Source organism: Myotis myotis, unplaced genomic scaffold, assembly GCF_014108235.1.
Source record: "Myotis myotis isolate mMyoMyo1 unplaced genomic scaffold, mMyoMyo1.p scaffold_m19_p_1, whole genome shotgun sequence".
NCBI classification, from domain to species: Eukaryota; Metazoa; Chordata; class Mammalia; order Chiroptera; family Vespertilionidae; genus Myotis; species Myotis myotis.
The window spans coordinates 180,330,470-180,351,226 of NW_023416313.1; the positions used below are offsets into that span (position 1 = coordinate 180,330,470).

Here is a 20,757-nt window from a genome sequence, read left to right on the forward strand (position 1 = left end):
TTTGTAATACTGAGTTTCCCCACTGAACAACATGGGATACCACTTTTCATCAGATTTTCAAAAATAGGTACCCATCTACTCTTCACTTCCATTGTTATCACCTTAGTCCAATCCATTATCATCTGGCAGGCTTATTATAATAGTCCCACATGTCCGTGATTCAATCCTTGCTCCTCTATCATCTATAAAATTAAAAATGGAACTCCCTTTTGACCCAGTAATCCCACTCCTAGGAATACATCCCAAGAAATCAGAAACACCAATCAGAAAGAATATATGCACCCTTATGTTCACAGCAGCACAATTTACAATAGCTAAGATTTGGAAATAGCCTAAGTGCCCATCAGCAGATGAGTGGATTAGAAAACTGTGGTACATCTACACAATGGAATACTACACTGCTGTAAAAAAGAAAGAACTCTTAACCACTTGCAACAGCATGGATGGACCTGGAGAGCATTATGCTAAGTGAAATAAGCCAGTCAGAGAAAGATAAGTATCACATAATCTCACTCATTTGTGGAATAAAATGATCATAAACTGGTGAACAAAAATAGGTCCAGAGACATAGAAGGATCGAACAGACCGTCAAACCTCAGAGGGAAAGCAGGGAAGGTTGGGGGAGGGTAAGAGATCAACCAAAACACTATATGCAAGCATATAGGCATAATCAAATGGACACAGACAATAGAGGGGTGAGGGCCTGTGTTGGGAGGTGGGAGCCGACTGGGAGAGGTCAATGGGGGGAAAAGAAGACATATGTAATACTTTCAACCATAAAGAAAATTTTTTTAAAATGCAGGGGAATTGCCCTAGCTGGCTTGGCTTAGTGGGTGGAGCGTCAGCCTGCGGACTGAAGCGTCCCAGGTTCGATTCCGGCCAAGGGCACATGTTTGGGTTGCAGGCTTGATCCCCAGTGGGGGATATGCAGGAGGCACCGATCAATGATTCTCTCATCATTGATGTTTCTAAAGGGTGTCCCAAAATTCATGCAAGAAGTAAATTTTGATAGAAAACACAGGGTTACAATTAAAAATTGTAAATTTTTTATTGATTCATAAAGTATACAGTGTAGGGTTATGTATGGAATAGCATATCGGGTAAACTGGATTATCATGTTGCGATAGCAAGCACCATTAACTGTTATTGCCTGAGCAGCCGCATTTTCGAAGAAGAATGGTCCGATGATGCATCCAGCCCAAAATCGGCACCAAACAGTGACACGTTGTGGATACATTTGTTTCTCAATAATCACTCGTGGATTTTCTGAACCCCAAATGCGACAATTTTGTCGATTAACCAAGCCAGCAAGATGAAAATGAGCCTCATCAAAATTCAGCCACATTTATGCAAAATGGTCATGGAAAATTTCAACAAGAGTGCATATGTGCCAACAAAGCCGTGGAGGCCATTTATCCGATATGCTATTCCATACATAACCTAATACAGTATACTTTATGAATCAATAAAAAATTTACAATTTTTAATTATAAACCTGTGTTTTCTATCGAAATTACTTCTTGCGTGAATTTTGGGACATCCTTTCTCTCTCTCTCCCTTTCCCTTCCTCTCTGAAATCAAAAAAGAAATATATTTTTTAAAAATGCGGGGGAATAAAAACACATCTAATGTCTAACTTTTCTACTTAAACCCCCCACCTCCTTTTTTTTTTTTTTTTTTTTTTTTGAGGAGAAACATAAATTGGCTGCCTCCCACACGCACTCCAACTGGGGATCAAGCCCGAAACCTAGGCATGTGCCCTGACAGGAATTGTACCGGTGACCTTTGGTGTACAGGAGTATGCTTAACCAATTGAGCCACACTGACCAGGGCTACTTAAAACCCTTTTAGTCCCCTTCTCCTTTCTGCATAAAATTAGAAGTAATCTGGCATACCAGTTATTCTGTTACTTGTTTTAAAATATATGGAGCACCAAATTCACGAATCACTTTGGTAGGTGATGTTTTAATGAAATAGGCATTGTCTTCACCATGTGTAGTCAGAAAGACAAGTGAAAAATAAACTTGGGAGGTTTGCTACAGGATAGGAAGTACTAGGCAGTTGTCTAAATGCTGCTGGGAATGATTCAGAAGGAGATGAATAATGTAGAAGACATACTGACAAAAAGAAATAAAGGTGTTGAGAAATAAGAGGGGATGATGGGATCCCCTCATAATGATGTGGGGTGACTGAGTTTGGGTAAGAGGGATTCTTCAGTTGTAACTGGATAAAAGATTGGGTGCTGAAGCAGCTAGATTTATAGATTTGATGATGGGAAGATGACTTTCATCTTCTGATGGTTTCTCAATGAAATATGAGGCAAAGTCTTCAGTTGAATAGAGAAGGGGGAAAATATATTACATGGTCATCTCAGCAGCAATGTGAAGTCATACTTGTTGCTTATTTCTCAACTCCTAAAGCTGCCTAGTAATTGTTTAAAATTTCCGATATTTTCATTACTCTTTTCTGGAAAAGTCATACTTGCTCTTCCAGATCATCTGGGCCACTACTCTTTATGCACCACACCTGGCACCTACCTCATTTCCATTATTATAATGCACTTTTTTTGTGTTTGCTTCCCCAAGTAGACTAGTAATCTTGAAAAGCTTGGTCTGTGTCCCTAGTGTGGGGCCCATGCAGGATATGTGCGGATTTTCAATAGGTGTTTAACATAAACTTTAAAGTCTTTTTTTCTGTGGAATTTGAAATTAGGACAATTAGCAGGTTATGAAAGTGCCAAGGACTAAGTAAACATTGAAATAAAGCAGCTCAGATATCTGTGTCCTTTTAAAAATGGCACTGCATTATGGACACACCACCACAATGGCATTCATTTAGTCCTTTTGTTTTATTCAAATGCCAAAACATAAGTTTCAAGATACAAACCGTAGTTATACTCAGTTGAGTTTGATTTAAAAACATTGATTATGTTTTGTTAACAACTTCCAAACCAAATGTGAGTTGTGACTAAAACGTCTCCAAGTCCATTTCTGGAGGATTACTCTTAATATATTTAGTAGCTACTTCAATTTTCACTCTACAAAAAGGAAAATAATGTCATAAGAGAAAGATAATGAACAGTTATAATATGAAAGACTTCCTGAGAAAAACTTAACCATTCCTATGGAGACTAACAAGGATACTTGTTTCTGTGCCACACTATAGCAGTCAGACTTAAACACTCTGCAAAAGTGCATTTCTGGTTCTACCTCAGCCATCGATATCTCACATCCCTTATTACATCATAGAAAGCCCAACTCTTAACAGGATTTAGAATTTGCTAATAGCTTAAGGTTCTCTTCCTGAGAAAAAGGGGATAAAAGGAAAAAGTCTATAAACCAAAAAATAAAAACAAACATTTCAATGTACTTTGATTTAAACAATTTCAAATAAGTTTGAACTGAATAGCATAAAAAATTACATCAATATTATAGAAGGGAAGAAAAAGCTTAAAAGGTACCCAAATATTTTAATATTTATGCAAACAAGTCATTTTCATTTTTAAGTCCCCCAAATTTCCCCCACTGTTTAATTTTATGCAGGTTGGGGCAAAAATAAGTTTACAGTTGTTGAGTATGTGGAACAGTTTACTCTTGTATTATTATTTATTAACTAGAGGCCCAATGCACAAAATCTGTGCAAGGGGCTCTGCCCTTGCAGCCCCTGGTTCATCCGAAGGTCGTCCAGAAGGACGCCCTGTCTAATTAGCATATTATGCTTTTATTATTATAGATTATTGTAATTATTTTCCATATGAACTGTAAATCCTTTGCCCCACCCTCTAACAAGGATTAATAACTTATATTGTAGTGTGACCGCATTAACTTATACTGATAGCAAAGCAGTTTTCTTTAATGTTCTATGAAGCCAAAAAATTAGACAAATATCCAGCACACAGAAAAACAAAACAAAAAATTAGCTGAGTATTTTAGGTAAATGCACAATATTAAGATATTTTATTTAGTTCAGCACATGGCTGTTATTATGACTGACGCTGCATGCTACTTTTAGTATTAAATGTAGTCTTTTTCTGAAGATTTATGGCAGACTTCAATTCCATCTGCTCACTCCTGGTACTAAAATGCGTTAAAGATGGCAAATAAATCAGAAAAGTCAGAAAAGATTGGCCTTTCTTATAGTACCAATTGGGAAGTTAGTGTCATGCTTAGCAGGTAAGAATAAGAATACAGCTAAACAAATCGTTAAAATAGGTTCTTCAGGATACTTTTTCCATGAAAATTTTAACTACTTGGAAACTACCTCTTCCAATGTTTAAGGTAAATAAAATTCTAATATTTTCAGGAAACAAATAAGGGTAAAAAAGATTAAAGAATGGTATTTCGATCTTCAATTTTAAAGAATTTATTTTCCCATTTGTAGAGTAACATTATTGTAAAATAGTTATTGCAACATCTGCATTGCCAAAGAACTCCTTAGAATTTTGTTTTAGCATTTTTTTTTAAAAACTGAACCAAAATAATGTACATTTTATCGCTGAACACTGTGTCATTAAAGTCCACATAATGTCTTTTGTACCAATCAATGTGATGTTACTTAATATACATGATCTGATTTTTATTCTAAAGGCTTCTGACCATGTATGATATCCAAGACAGATCCAATGCTTTTAATGTCAGACTGCAGAGACAGTTATGATCCTAAACACAGAAGGAAAGCTTTATATACAGGACAAAAGTCTGACAATTTAGCTGTTTGCAGCATCTGCCTGGCGAGGCCATCCTTCTTCTTCAACTCCAGAATCATACTCCTCTTCAGAGGATTCTTTTGTTGGAGCCCTATAAGAAAAAAACATGTTTTTTTAAATAAAAATGAGGAGTAAACATGATTTCTGGGCTCAACATTTTCCTTAACAAATGTATTACTGAAATAAATTGACAACAAGGCTTTAAAAAATCCATTTGCCCTAGCCAGTGTGGCTCAGTTGGTTAGAGTGTTGTCCCGTGCACCATAAGGTTGTGGATTCAATTCCTGGTCAGGGCATATATGTAGGTTACAGGTTTGATCCCTGGTTGGGATGCATACAGGAGGCAACCAATCGATATTTCTCTCTCACATCAATGTTTCTTTCTTTCTCTCTCTCCTTTTCTCTCCCTCCCTGCTGGAAGCCAATTCTAGCATGTCATAATTTCAAGAGTTTCATCAAAAGGTTGATGGAACTTGGGGACTCAACAGGGTTGAGTCACACATATGTAATCACCTGTTGGGAATGGCTAAAGGCATTTTCCCAAACCTGAAAAGGGATGATTGCTTGGCTGCCAGGCAGCTAAAGGGCATCTTAATCTAAATGTTATTGCCTCCTACTGGCCAAACACCTGAACAGCTGTAGGCTAATTCCCTCATTCTGACAATGCTTGTGTATACCCTTTGAAGTGTATATCTTTGCCTCGCCTCTGGACAAGTTGTGTTAATAAAAAGCATGGGTCTGTCCCTTTTCATCAGTCTATGGACTGAGAAACAGCAATCAGGCTATCAATCCCCAGAAGGAAAGTAGGGGAGGGCGGGGGTAAGGGGAAGAGATCAACCGAAGGACTTGTATACATGTATATAAGCCATACCAATGGACATGGACAACAGGGGGATGGGAGCATGAGTGTGTGTGTGGGGGAGGTTGGGGGTTAATGGGGGGGATGAGGACACATTTGTAATACCTTAACTAATAATAAAAAAAAAAAAAAAAAAAGAAAAAGCATGGGGTCCTGAGATGAGGAGAACTTAGCCAGCCGTGGGCAAACTACTGCCCGGGCCGGATCCGGCCAGTTTGAAATGAATAAACCTATGAAAAAAAAGACCGTACTCTTTTATGTAATGATGTTTACTTTGAATTTATATTAGTTCACACAAACACTCCATCCATGCTTTTGTTCCAGCCCTCCGGTCCAGTTTAAGAACCCATTGTGGCCCTCGAGTCAAAAAGTTTGCCCACCCCTGACTTAGACCTTAGAACTTAGATCTTAGCTTCCTTTAAGCTAAGCTCCTTTGACCCCCAAATGCCTTTCAAAATTATGCTTTGTCTCCGGACTCCTATTTAATCTACGCACAGCCTTCTCCAGATTTCCTGAACCCTTCTTAATGCTGGAACAAGAACCCCGACACCTCCCCTCACCATCCTTCCCCCTCTCTCTAAAAATCAATGAACATGTCCTCAGGTGAGGATTTTTTTAAAAATCCATTTTTCCAACAAGTAGCTGGAACCTATTATTTCAACTCAAATGCTTGACTTTTAGCATATGTCTATGGTAAAGAAGATGAAGCTCTGACCAAATCTAGTTTGACTCAAACTAATCAAAATTATGATCAGACCACTACAATTCCACTAATTAGACCTCTAATATATAGTAATGTCATTTAAAAACAAAAATAAAAGATTGTTCTTTGAATAACGAAAGTTGTTAAAAATCAGTCAAAGATTGTTCTTTGAGTAACTAAAGTTGTTCAAAATCAATCGCCTCCTAAGTTATCTCAGAAGATAAACAAACATAAAATATAACATACCTTGTGACAGTTAAAACAGAAATCTAGTTTTTGTGTAGGTAACATTAATGTCAAGCACTAAATAATATTTATTGACTACATCAGGTCAGTAAACTACAGCCTACAGGCCCATCATCTGTTTTGTAAATAAAGACTTAGAGTAATACAGACATCCTCATTCATTTACAGACTGTCTATGGCTGTTATCACACTGTGAGTAATTGCAAATACATACTGTATGGCCCTATAATATTTTGCCCTTTACATGAAAGTGTGCTGACCCCTGGAATAGATAAAGCAATGAAAGATGTATCAAATTTCTCAACTGATATGATACAAATTAGAGAAAAATTATGTCCACAAAGTTTTGGTCTTGTGAAAGACAGAAAACAAATCATTCACAAATTACAGAATTAGCAGTAAAGTTCACTTAAATTTTTTCATTTGGATTACTTTTATGTCTCTTTAAATCTTCTTCCTCAATGGAAAAAGTAGAGGCCAATTCTGAAGATCAATTTTCAAAAGACTCACAAAATATAATTTTATAAACCAAAATGAGAACATTTTTCTACAGAAAAGTTATGAGATTATTGCTTCCCTTATGAATATAAGGATTTTTATGCAATTTTTATGCCAAACCAATAAATTACAGCACTGAAAAGCTGATCTTAAATTTTAGAACTGTTCTAGCTTGACAGAGCAGCACCTTACCGGATGTATCCTGGTTCCTTTTTTCCTTCTACTACTTCTTTGTCAACCTCCACACATACAATATCAGAATTAGGGACTTCAAACATTGGTTCTAATAATAGCTTTTCCTAAAAAGACAGAAAGTAATGAATGGCATGGAAAACTGAGGTTACATATAACATACAAATCAAAGTCATTAACTCAGTAAACTTTACTGAGTCCTATTATGTACCAGGAACTGAAAGTTGCAAAAGTCAATGTAAAAGTTTTTATATTCATATTAAAACAGCTTCTAAATAAATTCAGAAAGAAGTCATTCTATAAGGGAAGGCTATTTGTCTGTACTTCTGCCTACTTAGGTCACCATGCACATACAAAAGGACTACATACTACATTTGGATGTCTTTCAAAAGCATTCCTGGCATATTCTATGATTAGTCTTACTTCAAAAATGATTATTCCTAAATCATCTCTACCAGGCTCTTCAATTTTTACCATGACTTCAAATAAGCTTTTGTCTCAAGTGCTTCAGATTTAAAGTTGTTTACTACTAATGCCCAGCTGATGAGGCTCAGTGGCTGAGCACTGGCCTATGAACCAGGAGGTCAGGGTTCGATTCCTAGTTAGGGCACATGCCTGGGTTGCAGGCTCGATCCCCAACAGGGGGCATGCAGGAGGCAGCTAAATGATGATTCTCTTTCATCACTGATGTTTCTCTCTCTCTCTTCCTCTCCCTCCCGCTCATTCAAAAAAATAAAATAAAAATCAATAAAAACATATTAAAGAAAACTTTACTAAAGGAAACTAGTTTCGCCTATAAGTTGGGGCTGGATTATATTCCATTTTAAGGAAAATCTGACCAAATCTGACTTGACTCAAACTAATCAAAATTATGATCAGACTACCACAATTCCTTTATATAGTAATGTCATTTAAAAACAAAAATAAAAGATTGTTCTTTGAATAACTAAAGTTGTTCAAAACCAATCAACCGCCTCTTAAGTTATCTCAGAAGATAAGCAGACATCAAATATAACATACCTTGTGACAGTTAAAACAGAAACCTAATTTTTGTGTAGGTAACATTAATGTCAAGCATTGTATAATAAATATTGGTTGAGTACAACAAATTTCTTTTAAAATGTCAACGCTATCACCTACTTTTCTAATGTGCATTTTTTATATAAATCTGTCCTTAATCAGTAGCACCTAAAGTCTAGGCCTTCATTAGTGCAGTAGAACCTTGGTTCTCAAACTTAATTCATTCCAGAAGGTTGTTCAAGAAGTGACTTGCTGAACCGGTTTGGCTCAGTGGATAGAGTGTCGGCCTGCGGACTGAAGGGTCCCAGGTTCGATTCCGGTCAAGGGCATGTACCTTGGTTGTGGGCACATCCCCACTGGGGGGTGTGCAGGAGGCAGCTGATCGATCTCTCTCATCGATGTTTCTAACTCTCTATCCCTCTCCCTTCTTCTCTGTGGAAAATCAATAAAATATATTTTAAAAAAAAAGAATCAAGGGCGGGGGAAAAAAAGGGCACATATGTAATACCCTTTGTAAGACTGTAAGCAATAAAATAAAATAAATAAAAATTAAAAAAAATTAAAAAAAAAGAAGTGACTTGTTCAAAAAACAGAATCATTTTTTCCCATTAGAAATAATGCAAATTGAATTAATCCATTCCAGACCCCCAAATGATTCCATTTTATCCTTTCTTATACACAGTACATGTCTAATGTACTGTTTAATCTATAAATAAACACTTCTTCAATTTATCAAACCACCCCCTACTAACCTTAAAGGAACCACTTTCAGCACTTGTTCCAGGGGTGTCTTTCAGGTCTGTATGCAGCATTTTTGCTTGTTCATATATCATTGCCTCCTAAATGCTGTCACTGGCTAACTAATTTTCATTTATCCAAATCAACAAGTATTTCTACCTGGTTCAATGCTTCTTTCACACCCTTAGCAACATGAGCACTCTTGGCCTCTTTATGCTTTAAAATTGTGCTAATTGTTTTTCTGCCAGCAACAAAAGTATTCTCTCTTTTGTTTGTTTCCTTCGAGACACTTTTTGTCATGCTGTGGTATCAGCATGAAAGGGTTGTCAGGTCTAAAAATGAAGTTTGGTTTGATAACCAAGACATTTTTTTCTGTGAGTCTGGTCCAGAACTGAATTGTTCAAGATGGGATATATTCGAGAAAAGAGGTTTGACTGTATAATCTCAAAATGTCCTACTGAGATGAAGAAGTAATATTTAGCAGTGAAATCCTTAAAAGAACATAGGAACATGATCTTGCTTTGGAAGTATGTAGGGAAATAGTAACACACTGTACAGCCAGGCTGTGCAGGTAGGGGAGAGAGCTCTAAAGAAGAAAGTGGGTTGTGGCTGAAAACAGACTGGGTCTCTAGGATTTGTTACAAAATAAAAAAAAGTTCATGCCATACTGAAAAATTTAGTGGTACAGGATCAAGGTATTTGCAAATGAATTTCAAGCAAACAAACACAAAAATGAGGATTTCAATGGGTCTGAAAAAGCACTCTGGGGCTTAGACCAAAGGCCTGTGTGGAATTTTCTGAAATTCTCCCTCCCTTGAACCTGATTTTTCTCTATTTCATTAATCATAGTATGTGTATCCTTTGTTGCAAATATCTTAAAGTTTCTTTTTAGAAAGAAGAAAAATATAATCTACTATGACAATTTAAAACAACCACAAAAGCACTTGGGCAACTCTCTGGATATATTTCCAAAGGAAAAACATGGAGTATTAATATTCTCAAAACTAAGATAAATAAATAATCTAGTTTTTGTAATAATAACACCAACTTACCATTATGGACCGAAGACCTCGTGCACCTGTTTTTCGTTCTAGTGCCAATCTGGCTATAGCTTTCAAAGCATCCTCAGTAACATTCAGTTCACACTAAAAATAGATTTAAAAGAAATAAGAACTTAGATAATACTTGGTGATATTTTCCTAATTAACCATATAGCATTTCATCTATTAACTGTTACTACCTACCACCATTACTAGTCTATTTAGAACAAAAAGGAAGCAATGCCTAGACTTTACAGATAAGAAAGAGCCAGAGGGGTAAGTACACTCACTTAGAAATACCGGGCCAGAATCTTATGTTTTGACTGACCCTATCTATCCCTTTTCAGAATAAAGGATTTTTAGACTCTCAATTTCTTACTAGGAAACATACATTTTAAAGAGTGTTACTAAACTTTAGATAAGCCTCTCTAAATTACCACGCATTTCAAAATAGAGTTCAAATTATTGAGAATATACCACCAAGACATTTTCAAAGTACTTTGGAACATAAATTTTATAAAACCTTAGTATTAAGCATCTTTTGTTATTAATTTCTACCTCCAGAAAACATAAAATTTAAGTGAGATATTTGTCTCTCATGGTTTAGAACCTTGCTTTCAAGAAGCACCACTCGCCCTGTACAGCTCAGTTGGTTGGAGTGTCGTCCCATCCACCAGAGGATGGCGGGTTTGATTTCTGGTCAGAGCACAGGCTCAGGTCACAGGTTCAATCCCTGGTTGGAGCACGTGTGGGAGGCAATCTAGCAATGTTTCTCTTTCATAATGATGTTTCTCTCTCTCTCCCTCCCTTCTTCTAAGATAAAAAACAACAAAAAACCCCCCACCAATTGTTTCTATCAATTAACCTATTTTGTCCTTAATTCTTGAAAAGATTTTTTTCTAGATTAACATGGACTTTCATTCAACAATTACTGAACCCCTTATGTGATTATATTTTAGAGACTAAATGATGAATGAGACACTCTCTTGGACATCAAAGAACTTACTCTACTAGGTGGTGACAAATTAGCAAACCACCATTTACAACACAGTGTATGCACATTGTGCTAAGGGAGCACCAAAGTGGGGGCATCTAAATAAGACCAGGGGACCAAGAAGGATTTTAAGGAGGAGTGTAAGATAATTAGCTTTGTGTTTACTCATTCAACAAATATTTATTAAGAACTTAACAGCTGTTTGCTGGGCACTGTGCTTAATAATTTAAAAACGGTCTGATCTGGAAGTAAAGTGGAAGATAATGATGGTGGTGATGGTCATAAACAGATTTGAGACAGGAAAACTGACCAATTAGGAACCAAATGCATGGGGTCAAGACAAAGGAGCTTGAGTTGAGGTAATGGCAAGGCAATGGAGAGGAGACTACTATTTAGAGATACTAAGTTAATAAAACCCAAAACATCTGCTATCAGATTGACTGTGTGGGTCTGAGTGACCTCCAGGTGCCTGGTACAGAGAAGTAAATGTGGGAGCTAATAAAACTTTATAGAGAAAACCATATAAAAGTATACACAGTATAACACAACAAAAGCATTTAGACTGTCAAGGCTGAAAGGACAATCCTGTGTCTGGCTTGAGGGGTTTAGAGTAGGCTGCTGGAATAATCTGTAATAATAAAAGCATAATGTGCTAATTAGACAGGACATCTTCCGGATGAAGCTGGGGCTGCACGGGAAGCCTGGGTCCTGGGTGCCTGCCAGCGGCCAGAGGGAAGCCAGGGTCTCGGGTGCCAGAGGGAAGCTGATGCCGGCAGCCAGGGGGAAGAAAGGCCTACTCTTGCATGAATTTCATGCATTGGGCCTCTAGTATATATATATTTATTTATCTTTAAACTTTAAACTACAATGAAGATTTTAATTGTGACAAAGCCAACTCATAAATGTCTAATATAATAAAATGTACCTTCCCTGATTCAAGATCTATATATAATGAGGAATAGGCTGGTATTCCAGATGAATATGACTGCTTTTTTATTTTTATTTTTTTATATTTTTTGTTTTTATTGATTTTTTATAGAGAGGAAGAGAGAGGAATAGAGAGTTAGAAACATCGATGAGAGAAACATCAATCAGCTGCCTCCTGCACACCCCCTACTGGGAATGTGCCCCCAACCAAGGTACATGCCCTTGACCAGAATCGAACCTGGGACCCTTGAGTCCGCAGGCCGACGTTCTATCCACTGAGCCAAACCAGTCAGGGCTGCTTTTTTATTTTTTACTAGAGGCCTGGAGCACAGATTCATGCACCATTGGGGTCTCTCGTCCCTCGGCCTGGCCTGTGGGGATCAGGCCAAAACTGGCTCTCTGACATCCTCCAAGGGGTCCCAAATTGCAAGAGGGCGCAGGCCAGGCTGAGGGACACCACCGGTGCACGATCAAGGCTGGGGAGGAACCTCGGGAAGGCTCCAGGGCATGTCTGGCTCATCTCGCCCAGTCCTAATCGGCAGGACCCCAGCAGCAAGCTAATATACCAGTCGGAGCGTCTTCCCTCTGGTGGTCAGCGTGCTTCATAGCAACTGGTCAAACGAACGGTTGGACACTTAGCATATTAGGCTTTTATATACACAGATGCTAATATGTGCAGTTTCAATAGCAAAAAACATTAACTAAGTATGAAAAATAAAAATCTAACCTTATCCATGCTGAATAAGGCCTGGTACTGAGGAATAACAGCATTACGCGGCTCAGTTAGTATTTGTACAAGTGTTTTCTCATCTAGGCTATGTAAAGGAACTACAACAGGCAACCGTCCCACAAACTCAGGAATCATGCCAAATTCAATGAGATCTCTTGCTTCTACATGACGTAATAATCGATCTTTTTCTTCAATGTCTTGGTGAGTATTTGATTCGCCACTTCGATTGGCAAGGTCTGCAGCAGCTGCAGCCCTTCTGCCTTTTCCAAGATTTGATGGTGTTCCAAATCCAAGATACTGCCAAAGAACAGATGGATGTTATAAACAGCAGAATGAAGTTGCATTGTACTAAGTACTTTGCATGCATGTCTCATGTGATCTTTGCAACAGAAGAAAGTTCTATCATCATTCACATTTTACAAATAAAGCAAATGGGTCTAGAAAGATTAAGTACCTTGTCAAAGCTCTTGTTGCTGAAGTGGTAAAGGCAGGATTTGAACTCAGGTCTATCTACCTTCAGAATTGAGAACCTATAATAACCAACTCTCAAAGAATGATTTCTAGTAAAGTAGATAAGAAGTCCTTAGAACTCAGATAATGATATTTGAGTTTTTCTGAGACCTGTGAACTAGTGTGATTTCCAAAATAGGTAAGAACTGTGAAAATGGAGACGGTAATTATTGTGTAACCAAAGTTAATTTTATAATACTTTAAACAGGAGTAGTGCCTTCAGAACAAGCAGCATGATAAAGAAATTATCCAGCCCTAGTTGCTTTGGCTCATGGATAGAGCGTTGGCCTGCGGACTAAAGGGTCCCAGGTTTGCCCTAGCCGGTTTGGCTCAGTGGATAGAGTGTCGGCCTTCGGACTCAAGGGTCCCAGGTTCAATTCCGGTCAAGGGCATGTACTTTGGTTGCGGGCACATACCCAGTAGGGAGTGTGCATGAGGCAGCTAATCGATGTTTCTCTCTCATCAATGTTTCTAACTCTCTATCCCACTCCCTTCCTCTCTGTAAAAAAGTCAATAATAAAAATATACAAAAAAACAAACAAACAAAAACACATTTATTAAAAAATAAATAAATAAAATAAAGGGTCCCAGGTTTGATTCTGGTCAAGGGCATGTGCCTGGGTTGCAGGCTTGATCCCCAGTGTGGGGTGTGCAGGAGGCAACCAATCAATGATTCTCTCTCATCACTGATGTTGCTATCTCTCTCTCCCTCTCCCTTCCTTTCTGAAATAAATAAAAATGTATTTTAAAAAAATTATCCACAAGGGTCTTAAGTCACTGCTAAGCATTCTATTAAAATCATGATTTGGGGTTGCATATATCAACCTATGAATTAGAATAATTTAAGATTAGATTTTAAGAAGAACACATAAGGATAACATCAAACAAGAATGCTAAGTTTGCTGCAAAAGGTTGGACCTCTAAGGTGTATGGATCTTGCTTCAGTCAATATAAAAGAATTATACTTAGGTCAGTGGTCGGCAAACTCATTAGTCAACAGAGCCAAATATCACCAGTACAACGATTGAAATTTCTTTTGAGAGCCAAATTTTTTAAGCTTAAACTATATAGGTAGGTACACTGTTATTTACTTAATAATTTTGGATTGAGTACTTAGTATTAACAACATGAGTTCAATACACTAATATATTTATGGAATGCCTATTATGTGTCTAAGGCTGGAGATAACATGACATCCTTCTGGAACTTACATTCTAGTGAGGAAGATCAACTTTAAATAAATAAATAGTCACATCAAATAATTGCAGTTGTCATGAGTGCTAAGGAAGGAAATAAACAGTAAGCGAGAGAAGTTATTTAGCAAGGTTAGGCATTTAAACCCCTCTAAGCAGATAAGTTTCATTTTATAATAATAAAGCCACCAAACAAAATAATTACAATTCTTAAATTGATGACAAAAATACCTGTAGGATTTGCAGCTGGTTGGAAAAATACAGGCAACTTTATGCTTCGAGTAGGTACTTTTGTCACCAGTGTACGTTTTTCGGACGTGACTAGCACTAACCACTGCACATGAGACTGCTGACTGACTGGCTCACTCAACTCATGCATGAATCACGTGCGCCTCCCGGGTGCTGCGTATCCCGCAGCCCGCCTGCGCCGTGTCTCCCCTTGTCCGACCGACCGACACCCCCCACTTAGAAACTTCTTCAAAATAGACTCGCCCAGGCCGAAAACCGACTTCTGCACATGGGCCACTAAGTTTCAATCGCACTGTACATGCCCACACGTGGTATTTTGTGGAAGAGCCACACTCAAGGGGCCAAAGAGCCACGGTTTGCCGACAACTGCTCTAGGTAATTATCAGAAAGCTTAATTTTGATGTCATACAGCTTTGTCAAAAGTATAAGCACATGATGTATGAGAAAACAGAGTAAGTTAAAAATCAATTCCTCTCTCCTGGCAGGTGTGGCTCAGCAGTTGAGCGTTAACCCAGGAACCAAGAGGTCACCAGTTCAATTCCCAGCCAGGGCATATGCCTGGGTTGTGGGCTCAATCCCCAGTGGGGGATGTGTAGGAGACAGCCGACTGATGGTGTTCCTCTCTCACTGATGTTTCTCTCTCTTTATCCCTCTCCCTTTCTCTCTCTCTGAAAAAATCAATAAAAACATATTTTTAAAAAATCAATTCCTCTGATTCTCTAAGCTGTGTACATGAACAGTGTATAGGAAAGCAAAATACCTTTCATTCAATAATTTAAACACTTATTAAGCATATTTCATATATAAGCATATCTAGTAATAAATGTATACATATTTTTATGTAAGTATAAACATTAAGCAATTACTACAGTGGTTCTCAACCTTCCTAATGCCGCGACCCTTTAATACAATTCCTCATGTTGTGGTGACCCCCAATTTCATTGTTACAAATTGAACATAATTAAAGCATAGTGATTAATCACAAAAACAGTATGTAATTATATATGTGTTTTCCAATGGTCTTAGGTGACCCCTGTGAAAGGGTCGTTCGACCCCCAAAGGGGTCACGACCCACAGATTGAGAAACGCTGAATTACTATAAAACACTGGGGATACAAACCTGAACACAGTCCTTACCCTAAAAGGGCTTACTGAGAGTGAGAACACATGAAGGTATTAAAGTATCATAGATGTAATAAAGAACAACTGTACAGCAAACAATGACAGTGGCAAGGTGGAAAAGGCACATGCAGGGGAGTGAAGGTAGGAGGTGAAAGCCTTCACAGAGGAATTGCCTAATCATTTAACAGACTAAGTCTTTAAGGATGAACACTTATTTGCCAACTAGATTGAGTAGTGGAGGGCATGAGCTAAAGGAATAAAACTTAGGACTACAGCACTTTGATACGGTTGGAATAAAAGTATATTATTTAACACTAGAGGCCTGATGCACAAAATTCGTGCAAGAGTAGGCCCTCATAGCCCTGGCTTCGTCTGGACAGTAGTTCTGCTATTCGGCCATTTGGTTGATTTGCATATTACACTTTTATTATTATAGATTAGTATAGATAGATTGTAACTCTGGCTTTCAGTGAGGGTTGATAAAACAAAAGACATGTGTTTAGGATTAAATGTGTTTAATCCTCTGTAAAATCACAGTTGAAGACCCTTATGAAAAGGAATTTTCATAAAGATCTATATGACAAACTTTTTTAATCTCTCTCCTCAAGACCTCATATGACCCAAACCTTCCTTCTATATGCTTTTAATCTCTTTTCTCATATTACTTTTAACTGTTCTTTTCTACATTTTAGCTTCAAATTCTCTTTTGAAATTATGAATTATAAATAAATATCAGAACATGGTCCCTGCCTTAGGTTACAGAATTTCAAATATAAAGTTATCTTTCTCTCTCTCACATACACACACAGAGAAATAACATCTTTCTAATTTATTTGGCTAATTTATGCAAAATTTCAAAAGCAAAAAAAACCCCACCAATTAAGAATATGGAAATGCTATCCGTGCTGAGTAAGGCCTGGTACTGAGGAATAACAGCATTACATGGCTTTGTACAAAAGTTTTCTCATCTAGACTATGCAAAGGGATTACCACAGGCAACCCTTCCATTAGCAGCATTGTATTTTTATACTACTAAACTGCTACTAAAACTAGTGCATGCAAAGCCAAGGAGAGAGACTTAAAGCAAGTGATACAGCAAAGAGCTGATATGATATATTCATTTAGGTAGAATGTTATGTAAAAGGGATGATTTGTGGCTAGGCATTATATAAAACACATGGAAAATACAGGTCTTTTGGGCTTCTATGTTGCTATTATATTTTACTATAATCAGTCAATAAATAGATACTGGACATGTACCTTGAAGATATGAAGAAATAAGTTCCAGTTAAAAATTAAGGTTTATAAGAATATTCAGGAAACAGAGATAAAACTATGTGGGATTCACAACCCTTGCTCCAATCCCCAAATTGCTCCCTTCCATTTGTCAGCAGGGGCAATGGAGACCAGCTCTTTATTGGGCGTCAGTGAATTGAGTAAGAGGAATGAATAGAAATTTTACTGATACAACACCTACCTCAAATAATAAAATAACACCTTAAAGGAAATAGAAAATTGATATAATCAAGTTATACTTTTTAAATGTCCAAATATATATATAGTCCCAAAAAATATATACACACTTTAACAGCTGATAACTCACTTTTCACTCCTTTTCAGGTTTAACTGATTTGAAATAATGGGTGAAGTCAGATTAAGCTTTGAACAAAGAAAATTTTTCCTGAAGTGCCACTAGACTTTTTTTTATGAGGATACATAAAAGATAAAGTTTATGGTATAAAACCAGCAACAATCAATGAATTGAGGGAGCACAAATACCAAATGAAATGATTCTTGATGTTTGAGATTCTATTGCTTCACTAGAGGCCTGGTGCACAAAATTCATATGGGACCCCTTGGGGGATGTCTGGCTGCCGGTTTAGGCCCCATGGGATGGGGTCTAAATCGGCAGTCAGACATCCCTCTCACAATCCAGGACTGCTGGCTCCTAACCACTTGCCTGCCTACTGTCTTGATGGCCATCTAACTGCTCCCCTGCCAGCCTGATGGCCCCCAACTGCCCTTCTTGATGACCCCCAACTGCCCACCCCTGCTGGCCTCATAGCCCCCAGCTGCCCTCCCCTGCTGACCTCATGGCCCCCTACTGCCCTCCCCTGCTGGCCTGATTGCCCCTAACCACCTCTGCCTCAGCCCCCACCACCGTGGCTTTGCCCGGAAGGAAGTCAAACAGTAGGAAGATGTCCAGTCTCTCGGTCTAATTAGCATATTACCATTTTATTAGTATAGATGTTATCAGCTGTGCCTGGACCAGAACAGTCATCAGTTTAAAAACAGGCACTGACGAAAAAAACAATATTCATTTCTGTAGATTCTTTTACATTTTGAAAATGAACTGTATGTTAATAAGTACTGACTAATCATTCCAAGTGTGTATACATTTTTTGGGGACATCCTGTATATGGATGATATTTAGAGATATTCTAATTTGCTAGTCTAAAATAAAAAAATTAAAAAAACTAGAAATATGTTTCTGGTATGCTCTAAGAAAACCTTAACTCTTTAAAATTCACAAATGGCAGCCAGCACATATGAGAATAGAAAATGAGTATCCATCCTCTGTAACTTCAAATGTTCTGTATCCCAGTAACTCCTCAGAAAAACTTACCTTTTCATTTTTCCTCCTGCTGATGATTCTATCTAAACCATTGAAAGCACCAGATGCAACAAACAGGATGTTTGTTGTATCAACTTGTACTGTTTCTCCACGTAACTTGCGGGAATTCTTTTCTGGAACATTGACTATTGTGCCTTCTAGTAGTTTCAATAAGCCCTATAGAATGAATGATTTTTAGCATCATCATATAAGTGCATTATTTATTATACTTTAGATAATGGGATTCAATGGGGAAAATAATATGTGGTTATGGTCAATGAGCATAGCTAAAGAAAACTCCATTTCTAGAAGTAACATGAAAATCTAATGCACTATCACATTAATAATTAATAAATTTATCTGGAATAGTTTCGAGACTCCTGATGCATTTAGAAATCAATCAACTGAGAGGATGTTTTTAACAGTAAAGACATAATTCTGACATCAAGACAGAATTATGCCTCTAAGATGGTACCCAACCATTGTAGGAACATTCAAAATTTTGAAAATAGTTAAAGATTTATCTTTCATATAAATAAAAATTTTATTATACTCCTAGTATTAAACTTTGAGAATATCTATATTTTGAGATGCCTTTATAAAAAATTATCCAGCACATCTTCTAACTGTGATTGTACCTCTCTATGTCTGATCAGAAAAAGAAAGCAATTTCCTTATCCTGTAATTATGTCATAATTAGTTACCAGTAAAAGGTCATTTGACCAATATATTGTTAGGACTTCAATTATGACCCTACAAGGAATGAAACACTATTTTATCACACCTTATAACTAATTGAAAAGAGTAAGATACAAGTATACATAGTTCATCTGTGTCTAGTTAGAACCAGAACTTTCTTTAAGAGTCCTCTAAATACGTTTAACTGGGCCTTTGAGGAATAAAATCAACAGAAATTAAATTTCACTTTTTTTCTGTTCTTTAAAATATTTTCAATTTCCTAAGAAAGGTTATTTGGTATTTAAAATTGCCAAGAGCTTTCTCTTAGGATCTGAAGTACATTAAAGTGGTTATGTGGAGTTTGGGGGTGGGAAAAATAAACAAAACAGAATCTAATTGAATATGAAACCAAACGTACAATATTGGGAGGTTGATGTATTCCCTTCCTTTTAGTGGGCTTGAACAAAATATTCAACTGCTTACTTGCTGAACGCCTTCTCCACCTACATCCCGTAACTGATGAATGCCTGGCACACTGCCAATCTTATCTACTTCATCCAGAAAGACAATTCCTATAATTTAAGGAGGAGTCTATTTATAATATGAAAAAGATATACACAAGATCACCTCAGCTTTTAAATACTAGGTAGCCAGAAAGCAAGGTTATTTGATCTTTCACACTTAACATATAGAAATATATAAACATGAACTGCTATCTGTCCCATTCATCATTTCGTGCAAATGTTTTATAATTCATTTTATAGAATATCACTTGGGTATGATAACTAATTCTCTCTGACAATAGCAGTCTGTCCCACTCATGTTTTCAGGTTCTTTATTCTAGGAGCTGAGAAAGAGGCATGGTGTAGATTCTAGAAGCATGACGTACATGTAGTGCTGATACTAGTAAAACTTTGGCTTACTCTTTCCCAACTATATTACTGTCTTAAAGGAATTTGTCGACCTCTTCATGTAAACAAGGACAGATGCTAGATGGGGAAAGGAGAAATGCAGCATCTATGATATCCCATAGGGCAACAGGCTAATCTGTTTCTAGATTCATCTTGCACTCCGGTCTCCTTCCCCTCCCCACCCCAGCAATCAGTCTGGAGGAGAGTCAGAACAGCAAACACAATGATAGTATTAAGGATCTAACAGAATAATAATTTAGCCAATTTTCACCCTAGTAATCAACTAATGACAATAGGACAAAGCAAACTTTGTGGCCCTTTGTCAGTATACTAGAAAACATTTAACATAGGTACTTATATGTAATGACAGAATTTTACTCGATTCAAAATAATAATTACATTAGCTCTTACTGAATATTAGACTGCTTCCTCAATAGACTACATCTGGGGATAGACAAGCAAGTTATTCTGAAAACATACCTTGTTGTGCTTTTTCTACATTGTAATTGGCATCTTGGAGCAGTTTGGCAATCACAGATTCAATATCTTCACCTACATATCCAGCCTGAGTCAAAGTTGTACAGTCACAGATAGCAAAAGGAACATCAAGGCATTTAGCTAGAGTTTGTGCCAGCAGAGTTTTACCTACAAATAGAAACAGTAACTAAAAGTTTACTGAAAATATGTTGAAGTACAAATTTTCTACTAAAATACAAAATAAATTGGAATAGTATATAAGAAGAAAATCACTGAGCCCTAGCCGGTCTGGCTCAGTGGATAGAGCGTCGGTACGGCCTGAAGAGTTACAGGTTTGATTCCTGTCAAGGG

At 37.3% G+C, this 20,757-nt stretch overlaps 1 protein-coding gene across 3 annotated transcripts in view; it reads right to left on the bottom strand.

Annotated features, from left to right (window-relative positions):
* Window positions 1-2,829: 2,829 nt before the first annotated feature.
* Window positions 2,830-20,757, bottom strand: part of CLPX (caseinolytic mitochondrial matrix peptidase chaperone subunit X) — a 44,187-nt gene continuing 26,259 nt past the window's right edge. For 2 of the 3 annotated variants that reach the window (XM_036304801.1, XM_036304792.1), the window contains 7 exons: window positions 20,410-20,574; window positions 19,502-19,590; window positions 18,353-18,517; window positions 12,650-12,949; window positions 10,014-10,106; window positions 7,204-7,310; window positions 2,830-4,796 (listed from right to left, as the gene is read on the bottom strand). In XM_036304801.1, coding sequence (XP_036160694.1) covers window positions 4,706-4,796; window positions 7,204-7,310; window positions 10,014-10,106; window positions 12,650-12,949; window positions 18,353-18,517; window positions 19,502-19,590; window positions 20,410-20,574 — 1,010 coding nt within the window. In that variant the 3' untranslated portion in view covers window positions 2,830-4,705. The remainder of the gene's footprint in view (window positions 4,797-7,203; window positions 7,311-10,013; window positions 10,107-12,649; window positions 12,950-18,352; window positions 18,518-19,501; window positions 19,591-20,409; window positions 20,575-20,757) is intronic. The other variant, XM_036304811.1, reaches the window with a different exon arrangement.